At 43.1% G+C, this 10,543-nt stretch overlaps 1 protein-coding gene across 2 annotated transcripts; it reads right to left on the reverse strand.

Annotated features, from left to right (window-relative positions):
• Window positions 1-844: 844 nt before the first annotated feature.
• PCDH18 (protocadherin 18) lies at window positions 845-9,895 on the reverse strand. Of its 2 annotated transcripts, none has more exons than XM_064651544.1 (4): window positions 7,307-9,895; window positions 6,270-6,355; window positions 5,994-6,157; window positions 845-1,780 (listed from the first exon to the last, which is right to left on the reverse strand). In XM_064651544.1, exons 1-4 carry the CDS (start codon window positions 9,788-9,790, stop codon window positions 1,110-1,112), a joined length of 3,405 nt encoding a protein of 1,134 aa, XP_064507614.1. In that variant the 5' UTR covers window positions 9,791-9,895; the 3' UTR covers window positions 845-1,109. The 2 variants fall into 2 exon arrangements, with proteins under 2 accessions (XP_064507614.1, XP_064507613.1); XM_064651543.1 differs by having other exon boundaries at window positions 6,270-6,358.
• Window positions 9,896-10,543: the final 648 nt, after the last annotated feature.

A 10,543-nucleotide genomic window follows, 5' to 3' on the forward strand; every position in this document is an offset into this window, starting at 1 on the left:
CTCAGTGGCAATAGCACCACAGTATAAATTACTGTTTTCAGGACAGAGAGAAGCCCCACTATAGAAGGACTGGATTCAGTGAGAGCCATTGTACCTGCAGGTTTGCTCCCTTCTGGGAACTCCAAGCATTTCTGTACTACTGTGCAAATACAAGACAGGCACACTTATAACAGAGAAAAAATATAGCTAGTATAAAATTATAGCTGCTTTGTAGAGGCAAAATATAGCTGCTTTTCTGGGAGATGCAACATTCCTTTTATTTTTGTGTCATTTACAAAGATAAAGCAGTGCATTGCAATTTTTTTATTTACATAAATTGAGAATTCAGCTTGAGGTCAGAAAAGCTGATTTTATTGCTGTCTTTCAAGTATACACCACTGACTTTAACTGGCTTTGCAGTGAAACAACAGCACAATAAATTGACATTTTTTTTGCAGAGATCACAGTGGAAGACCCATCACTGAATTCCATAATTTTTTCACTGGGGAAAACACTTATCTGCCAAAGACAGGAAGACCCCAGCCTGCAATAATCCATTAATTAAATGAGAAAATGACTTTATAGACCAAAGACATCAAAATAAAAAAGGACATTTTAGGTTTCATGGGAGTTGTCAAGTCTTTATTATAAAACGTTGCAACAAGATGTTGGATCATTTATTGAAACTAATGTTTGCATAACTTTTCAGTGGTTTGAATTTGTATTTGAAACATTTAAAAGAAATAATAAGGGAAAACAATATCCCTTTTTTGTTTTTTTTTTTTTAAACATGCCTCTGTGGCAAGAACACTCAAAGTTTGACAAGGGTGGTACCATCTATATACATTTAGGAAAACATGCCTGCTGTGGGTGTACAAAAATAAAATTTATTTGTTAAATTACACATAAATATAAGGTACAAATGTATTTTTAAAATACAGATAAAGATAATCACACTTGCATTGTGTACATATGAAAATACAGTATTTTAATATTCAACATACACAGACACATTTATGATAAATGCAACTAGTTGGCAATGCCAGTTCTTCTCAGTCTCTGTTTTGTTCTTTTTTTTTTTTTCCCCTTCCAGTTTTCCATAAATATGGAAAAATAGGCTTTTGAAACAATTAGTTCTGCCGGACATCTTGCAGCAGCTTGTTAATTTCTGCCACCAGCTCACTGGCATCCATGAGTTCGTGTTTGCCATCACTGAGGTGGTTGAGTACGTTGTCAAAATCATCTTCCTCGTAATTCTCCGGGATCTCCTCCATGGCTGGCAGCCACTTGGAGGAAGGCTGCGCGCCCGAGTGAGTCCCCAGAGTGGGCCCGTTGTTGGCAGGGTTTTGGAAATGTGTGCTGGCTGCCCAGGCTGCCACTGCCGGTGGATAATTTACAGTCTTGGCTGGCAAATGTCCTTTCCTGCGCTCCAACGAGTTGGAGCGATCCATCTCATCGCACTCCGTGTAGGCATCTAGGGAGGGAGGCAGCAGGCGCTGGAAGACGCTGCTCATTTCAGAGAGGAGGGAGGAGGTACAGGTGTCCCCTGACTCCTCCTCACTCTTGCAGTCCTTCCCAAATGTTGAAAAGCTCTTCTTCTTCTCACCGGCGTCAGCAGCCTGGGCATCATCCTCGAGGCCCTGATGCTGCTGCTGCTGCAGATGCTGCTGGGGCGACTGGAACTCCTCCCCAGGGATGAACATATTACTTCTGTAATCGGAGGAGGGAGAGGGCAGTGGTGGCATCCAGCACTGGTCAGAGTGCCCCAGGACCCTGCACTCCTCTGTGCACAGCCGCATCGCTGCAAGAGAGACATGAGGAGAGTGAGCATCCCTCTCCTGCTGCAGATAGCATCTACATTCACAGGGACTGACACCAGGACTAAATGTCTCCAAAGATGTTCAAATCTGGTGTTTGGTTTCATTTTCTGTGTGCAGGAAGGTGGCAAATACAAATGGTCTGGATCTAAATGTACTTGCATTGCCAAATGGTCTCCAAAAAATGGGAACGACCAATGCAGAACATGTAAGACAGTAATGCGATCGCTTAACTAAGATTGAAGATAAACATGCAAAACCCAGGTGGAAAACAAGCATTTGTGGCTTAAAGCCATTCAATCCCTTTGTACAATTAGCGCTAGCTCATTAAAACAAATATAAAATAAAAGGAAGATGTTTCTACCTCCAAGCATTCACTTGAGTTTTAGTGAAGTCTTCCACATGCAAATAGTGAAGCGTATCAGAGTGGGAATAAATGAACAGGGGAAATAAAGAACAAAGAATATTAACATGCAGAGGGATCTCCTTCTCCATTAAACACCTCCTTTTATCTGCAATGAGGTGTATGTAGAATTCGGCGTGATCCACTGCCATATTACCTTTTTAACTGAATCAGTTCAATTTTAATCCAGTATCAAAATACCTAGGGCTTAATTCCTACTCTGTGTGACTCTGGTGTTTACACTGGATTTATACTCTCAGGTGCACTTGCAGCTCTGTAGCTCAAGTCACTGGACCATGCTGGCTCAGGTGCTGGCACAAGGAGGACTCTAACCCACCAGATGGACACCCAGGTACATGATGAGGGCTGAAGAGCAGAAGACAACAGAGCTGCTCTATCAGCTCCTTGGTTTATTGATGTCTCTCAGGTAGAAGAAATAAGATGGGGCAAGTGACTGCATCCCTGAGAGCTACGCTGCTCTGAACTAGGCCATGAAGGAGCACTGCAGGAGTCCTCTCCAAACACTCAGAGGTCTGGCAATGGTCCCTGGAAGCAGAGACAGGAAAAGCCCAATTTGACAGACCTGCAGAGAGGGATGTGCCAGGAGAGAGGCCAAATTTTCCACTCCAAAGGGAACTGATTGTAGGACACAGTCTTGTCTCAGACTAGGCCCTGCCTGTGTGCCTGGCAGAGTTGCTGGAGAAGACCTGGGTTCTGCTGGGGCCACTAACTTGGTTTTGAGTCACATGGTTCAAAAGACAGTTTTCAGAAATGACAGACTCTTTGCATTATGCATATTTTGACCATAAGAAACTTCTGTCCTATTCATTTAATGGTTAGATTACCCCACACAGAATAGAGTTACTTGTTCTTTCTCTGTCCATATTGAGTACATAAGAAATGTTTGCAGTCATGCCCTGTAAGTTTCCCTTGCTCCCTCATCACATTTCCCATCTGCCTCTGGATCCACTCCGTTTATCAAAAAATCTTTTTGCAGTGGTGTAAGCAGAACTGAACAGAGTATTTCAGCTTAGGACGTACCAGTGATTGATAAAGTCCTTCTCTCATGTTGTCAGTGCTATTTATCTCTGCACTTTACACAGCCTATCATATTGTTTGCTTTCCTAATGGCCTTTCCGTTCCTACAAGTATAAACTTTCTCTGTGTCTTGCAAGCGAGAGTATGAATTTCTGTAAGATTACAAGCTCAGGTTGCAGTCTGGATAGTGCACAAGCTGTTACAAAATAACTGCTGACCCAGGCAGCTTCAAACAAACAAAGCAGACTAGAATATATCAGTGGCTGAAGCTTTGATAGGAGTGACTGAAATGCCTACTTTGTTCCCGTGTATGATGATTTACAGAAAATTAGTTAGAAAGGACAAAAAATATCTAAGTGATCCATGACCAGTTCTCAAGTCATCCCAGAAGGTGAGAATTACTTTTCTGATTAAGGAGACTCTGTTAAGACTCCTTTAAATTCATTAGATACTTTCAGTGGTCTAGTATTTCATTAGTAGTGAGTTTTGTCTTAGTGTGAGTTTTGTTACTGTTGTTATCAGGAATGGTTTTGGTTTAAAATAATACATTTTTAAGTTCCTGAACATAAGATCAAAAGATACTCTGAAGTAACTGAATGGTGACACAGTCTGTCCTTAAATCAGCAATGAACTAAAAAACTCCCAGATGCACAACAGCTTTTTTTCTTTCTTTTTTTCCAGAACTTAAAGTTTGTTGGTTAAGATTTAAAAAGAGAAAGAGAAAAAGAAGTCTTTCAAGGACAGTTATTGAACTTTCTGATCATATAATTTGTGAAGTTTTGAGGAACTGGTTCCATTCTTATCCAATTTCACCTTAAAGGGACAAACTGAAAGGACTTTCCCACAGGATTTTGCCTGTGTCCAGACTGACAATGCAGAAACCTTTCAAAATGGAGAACAGGAAATCTCTAGGAAGTTTTCTTTTCCTCCTTTTTATTTATTTGGACTGCAGAACAATTCAGGTCTCATCTGAACAGGTTCAGAACACTTATCTGATGGATTAAGGCCATGCATAGCAGCAAGTGGATAGCTGGGTGAGATTAAATGCCAGTCTTGACAGCCCAACACAGTTCTGTCTGCACTCAGAAAGAGCTTTCCTTACTTTGAATGCAGTTAGCTGGGCATTTTGGGAAATCCTATGCTTTGGTTTCCTGTTTAGAGAGGGAATTGTAAGAGCTGAAAATGGGTCATGGGCATTTTAGCCAGCTAAGAGGACAACCATTCCTGTCTGCTGGCAGCCTCCAGCTGCCCACTGGAAAGGGACAGCTCTTCCTTGGCAGCAGTGGGGCTGGATGCCAGTGCAAACACCATTGCACTTGAAGTTCCCTTGGCAACTGAGAGCTCCAGCAGATCCCTCCCTCTGTCCTTGCTAAGCATAGGAGAGAATGAGACATGCCTCATGTTAGCTGGCAGAGGAATAAGCAGTAGGAGTTAGGGAGGAAGAGGATAAAAATATATTAGTACTCCAGATGCAGGCTAAAGATTTGGAAAACATGGTAACTTTTTGAGGCCTTCAGTTTTGAGCATGTTTGAGGAGGTAAGGGGAGTGATACAAGATCTAGTCTGGAGCAAAATATACTAAGGACAATTTAAAGTTAAAACGTATAAGAAAACCAAATTGAACTTTTGGTGTTTACTCTTGCGTGGCATAACAGCAGGTTTCTCAGGGTAAGGCACATCAAGGTCAGGTACAACCCCCCCACTGCTGTTTTCCCTGGCAGACCAGGGAAGAAGATCCAGTACTCCACCTCCTCTGCTCCAGCCCTGGGTAATGCATGGGGGTCACTTTAGGAGGGACATGTGCTTCACCATCCCATAAAGCAAGGGACCTCCATGTATAAAATTAGTTTACTAAACTTTTAAGTTCACACTCTTGGTTCAGTGAACTATATGGAAATTATCCAGCCCTGTGATTATAATATGATCTGAAGTAAGAACAAGATCTAGAGTACAACCAGAGGCTGTATAATTATTAAAGTAATTACAAAATTCTTCTATCTGTACTAAGCATGACTTCCCATGACTTTTTATTCAACTTATAGCTAGGTATAAATTTAAAAGTGATACTTCATACACATGAGTATGTACATGTGCGTTTATCCTACTGCCACTCACCCTTGTCTCATTTTTTTTCTTTCTGCCTTCTGCTCCTGAATTGTACCTCTTGGGCTCTCTCTTCCAAAAATTAGGATTGCAATAATTAAAATCTGGAACATACTTACAACTTTCCCTTGCCACTCAAGCTCATTTTTCAGTGGGGGAAAAAAATACACTTTTCTTTTTTCTCCATCCATATTTCTAGTCCACTTTTAACACTCAATTTCTGAACAGTAAAAGTTTGTATCAAACCCACTGTGGAAAACCTATCTCCCAAATTATAGTTCAGTGTATTTTTAACAAACCACAACTGCCTGGCTTTGTGAAAACATCCACCCAGTCATTAGAAGTCTAAGGATTTGGAGAAGATTGTACTTTTAGGGGGAATCTGGAGCCAGCTCATGATGTGAGTAAAGAAAAAAAAGAGGAGGCAAGGAGGCAAGGAGGCATTGCTCTGAGTAGATTTGCAGCTGTGTCTGAGGTTTCATTTTAGTAGGTATGTCAAGGCTTCAGCTCAGTATTTACCATGAACAGAGTAAAAAGGAAGGAAACACAGGACGTGAAAGCTAAAGAATTTTTGCTTTCTCAGGAGTAGTTTTATCAAAGTGACAGCCAGGCAGCACTGTAAATAAACTGGTCAGCTTCCATTGTGCTCTTACCTGCAGGAATTCTTCCATCTGTAAGGAAAAGGTCACTGAATCCTTCCCCAAGAAGTCTGTCAATTGGAGACTCTCTCCCCAAATCATAATCACTGTCTCCAGCTTCACTATCACCCCGGCCACTGTCTTTCAAGCTGAATTTATCCATATCTTGTAGGGCATATCTGTAAAGAGAATTGTGAATTACATTATCTCAGATATGTTATAGTCCACTTTTTGATTAAAAATGTATGTCCATATCTTCAGATGCATGTACAGAATAGTCTGGATTCTCACCTGTAGCTTCTGGAATACTTGTTTCCTCGAAAACTTGGCCTTGGCTGATATTGGCCCTGGTGAAGCATCGAGAGAAGCTGAGAAACCTGCTAAAGAAAAAGTGAAAAGACTGATCCTTTGTAATGAAAGCTCAAGTTTCTAGTTGTAAAACCACTAATTTGTTTCCCAGGTTTGTTTGTGGTTTATTTTTTTGCCCTTTAAAACTTAATTAAATCAAATTCCTGCACATATATAATGCAATACGACAGACTATTTTGTAGTGTAATATCTGACACAGGAAATACCTGAAGACTACAATGAGGAAATGCATTGCTGTTCATCCGCCTCTGAACTCATAATAATTAACAAATAAAACAAGTAATTAAAGAGAGGTAGAGTTTTGGTTTGGTTAAATATATTAGAATCAGTCCTTTTCCATTCCAAGATCCTAATTCAAAACAAAACATCATTGCTTTACATGTAAAGAGCTTCCAGGACACAGATCTCATTTATTTAAGCCATTACCCAGCATTTGCAGTAAAAACTGAGATGGGCAGTCTCAAAGTTTGAGACACTATGAACATATATTACAACAGCTGTACCTAAACTGTGTCAGTGTTTAGTCTTTTAGTTCTTCAACCCCATCAATAAAAGAATTTCCTGGATTGTTTCTGTATATCAATACTCAAGCACTCTTTCTTAGATGGAGCTGTAGAGAGGGAGAGGGACGGCAAGGAAGAAAAGAGTGAGCAGTAAACTAGATCTGTCTGTGTTTCACTTCACTGTTTTGACCTTACAGGGAAGAACCAAGGAATAATGCTATTGATGATAGATTTAATGCTGTTCCCCATTTAATCCAGTACCTCAGGGTAATGGAATGAGTTGATACTGGAGTAAAGCTGAAAAGCTATGGCATCCAAGAGAAATCCATGACACACCCCCACATTGGGCATTGACCTCATTGCCTCTTGCTCTCACGAGTTGCGTGCAGGGATACCTGCGCATTCCCAAGTGAGTGCATGTGTGAATGATGTGCAAAACTGAGGTATGGACCTTACCTCGACAGCTGGCGTGGCATGGGTGAGCTCCAGCGAGAAGTTTTCAGGTACGTGGTTAGAGGAGATGGTCACCAGGCTGTTCAGCGATTGGTGGCTGTGGTGGCTCTGTCGGCTGCTCATTTGTCCCCTCTCCAGGGTCGGGGATGACGATGGAGAAGCTCTGTGGTGAGACCTGATGGGTAAAGTGCCATTAACCGTTGGCACTAATGTGATGTCCCCTTTGTGGATCTGTCTTGAGGGCCGTTTTGGGTGGTGCTGGTAGGTCGATTCCGCCACGCGACAGTTGTAAGACCTGGTGTCCTTTTTCTCTCGATTGCATCTCGTAGCAAAGATAACCATAATGACCAACAACACGGCACATATTGATCCTAGGGATATAATTGTTATCATGGAGATGTCCAGAGAGGGTTGGCTTACCAAAGTTGCTTCTGTGCTTGAAAATGAATAAACGTGCTCAAAAACGGTACATTTCAGAAGGGCTTTAGTACTAAGCTGAGGGCTGCCTTTATCCTGGACTATCACTAAAAACTCCCATTGTTTTGCTGGAACTGATTCAACACTCACATTGATAGAGATGTCACAGGTTTGGGGATCCATCACGAAGATGCTGTTTTTCTTGTCAGCTGCTATGGAGCAGCTGAGTTCAGAGTTCATACCAGAGTCTCTATCCGTAGCCCTTATCCTGGTGACAAGAAAGCCAATTCCAGCATCTTTAGGGATTGAGATCTCTGCTGTGCTGTTGTGTAGCACTGGCCCCACAATGACAGGAGCGTTGTCATTTTCATCAATGATGGTTAGCACAACAGTGGTATTGCTAGCAAGCTGCTGGCTCCCTCCATCCCTAGCTTGAACCACAAAGGCAATTTGGTTTACTTCCTCGTGATCAAAGGTTCGCAGGGCATAGATCGCCCCGTTGGAGGGATCGATGGTCACGTAGGTGGTTATGGAACTCCCCAAAATAGAGTTCTCCAAAATAGTGTACGTCACCTGCCCATTGTCGCCTAGATCTGGGTCTGTGGCTGTGACTGATGTGATGTATGCTCCTGGAGAGTTATTTTCCAAGATAACAACTTCATATCTGTTTGTCTGGAAGCGGGGTGGGTTGTCATTTTCATCACTGATTTGGACAGTAAAGTGTTTCACTGTGGAGAGACTTGGCGTTCCCTTGTCCTCCGCTATTACAGTCAAGCTGTATTCAGATCTCTTTTCCCTATCCAGAGTGGCATTAGTCAAGATTAAATAGTTATTTTCATAAGTCTTTTGAAGTTTAAAGTGGCCATGCCCATGGAGCTTACAAACTATCTCTCCATTCACACCAGAGTCCTTGTCTTGCACTCTGACTAGGGCAACAAAGGTGTCCAAGGGTGACCCTTCAGAAATGTAAGCTATCTCTTCTCTCTCTGTGGACATCAGGTTTAAGTTAATTTCTGGTCTATTGTCATTCACGTCCACAACTTTAATTATAATTTTGCAGTGAGCCGGAATAGAATTTGGCCCCATATCCTGAGCCTGAACATCAATTTCATAGGATTTGGTTACTTCATAGTCCACTTGCTTCAGCAGGGTCAGATGACCTTTTTCGGAATCTATCTTAAAAGTCTCTATAATTTTGGCAGACACGTGACTGCTAAAGGAGTACACAACTTTCCCATTGGCGCCCTCATCTGGATCAGTAGCATTGAGGTCTATCAGCAAAGTCCCAATGGGTGAGTTTTCCAAGAGCTGGATTGTATATGACTGTTGCTCAAAAACAGGGCTGTTGTCATTGGAATCAGAAATGCTGATTTTCAGGAGGGACGATCCAGACTTCTGAGGCACCCCTTTATCAGAGGCAGTGAGCTGGAGTTCGTAACTCGACTTCAACTCACGGTCCAGCTCTCTAACCACAATCAGCTCTGCATATTTAGCACCATCAGTCCTGGTTCTCACCTCAATGCTAAAAAAATCATTCGCAGAAAGGGAATAAGTGTGAAGGGAGTTGTCTCCCACATCTGGATCAAAAGCACTGTCCAAAGGGATCCGGGTTCCTACAGCTGCACTCTCTGATATCTCGATAGGGATAAGAGCTCTGGAAAACTGGGGAGAGTTGTCATTAATATCCAGCACTTCAACTTCAACATGGAAAAGCTGCAGATGTTCAGTGGGCAGAGTGATCACATCAAACTCTATGGAGCAGTTTAAGTTTTTCTGGCACAGTTGTTCCCGATCAATTTTAGCTCCTATGCTGATTTCTCCATTATCCTCGCGGACTACAAGCAAGGGAGAATTCCCCCTCTGCATGGCTCGAAAACGAACCGAGGAAGGGTTAGGCATTTTTAATAAAACATCAGCAACATCCTCCGATAGTCTTGCAATTACTGATCCAACCCTCTGCTCCTCATAAATCCTGTATTTCAAATTCTTGCCCAGCACAGCCTTATTGAAAGATATTATCATCAGTGCAAAAATGAACAGAAAGTGCATTTTACCGCCGATTCGGTGCATTTGTAAGTTTTTGCAATTAATTTCTCCCAGCAAGTTAAATAGCAATTATTTCGCCTTCCTTCGGTACCGTAAACCCAGCGCACATCTGGTCCTTTCCAACTTGAAAATGCCTTCTTTTCTAGCCAGCCAAGTATTAATATCTTACAGATCAGAAAACTTTTTGCTCTTTTTTATACACACCGTGCCAGGACGTCCAGATACAATCTGTAGGCAATCCCCGCTTTCTCATTTGACTCCGCGCTCCTCTTCCAGGCTGAGATGCTCCGGGGCAGCGCGCTCCTCTCCCGCCGTCAGCATCCAGGGACGGCCGGGAGCCGGCGGGATGGAGCCGCGCAGCCCGTCCTCCCGCCCCTCTCCGCGCTCGCCGCCGGACTGAACAGCCTCCTCGCCGTCTCCAACCTAAAATCCTCCGCAACTTCACTCCAACTCCCCAGACAAAGCTTTTTCCCGGCCTGTGCCGAGCCGGGTCCAGCCAATCAGCCCCTCGCCCCGCCGGGGAGGGGCGGGGGGCACCGCGGCCGGGGCGGGGGGACCGGGGAGGGTGATGGGGGCGGCTCCTCCGCCAGCCCCTGCTCGCCGCCAAGATTTGGGGGTGGGGGCGTGCGAATGACTAATGGACAACTTTAAATCAACGTCCCTCCTTCCCCACCCCCCGAATTTTTGTGGCGGTTTCAAGCCGGGGTTTTGTGATTTTAATTCCTCCCCCTTTCTGCCACGAGAAATGAGGACCGCGCTGCTTATTTACATACTTTT

Source organism: Pseudopipra pipra, chromosome 4 (assembly GCF_036250125.1).
Source record: "Pseudopipra pipra isolate bDixPip1 chromosome 4, bDixPip1.hap1, whole genome shotgun sequence".
NCBI lineage: Eukaryota > Metazoa > Chordata > Aves > Passeriformes > Pipridae > Pseudopipra > Pseudopipra pipra.

What these genes read in the sequence shown, in the direction of transcription:
- PCDH18 (XM_064651543.1), bottom strand. Translation starts at nt 9,790, where the DNA reads ATGCACCGAATCGGCGGTAAAATGCACTTTCTGTTCATTTTTGCACTG. An exon ending in ATGCCACGCCAGCTGTCGAG is followed by an intron (nt 6,359 to 7,306) that starts GTAAGGTCCATA and finishes CTTTTTCTTTAG; the next exon opens with CAGGTTTCTCAGCTTCTCTC. An exon ending in AGATGGAAGAATTCCTGCAG is followed by an intron (nt 1,781 to 5,993) that starts GTAAGAGCACAA and finishes TCTCTCTTGCAG; the next exon opens with CGATGCGGCTGTGCACAGAG.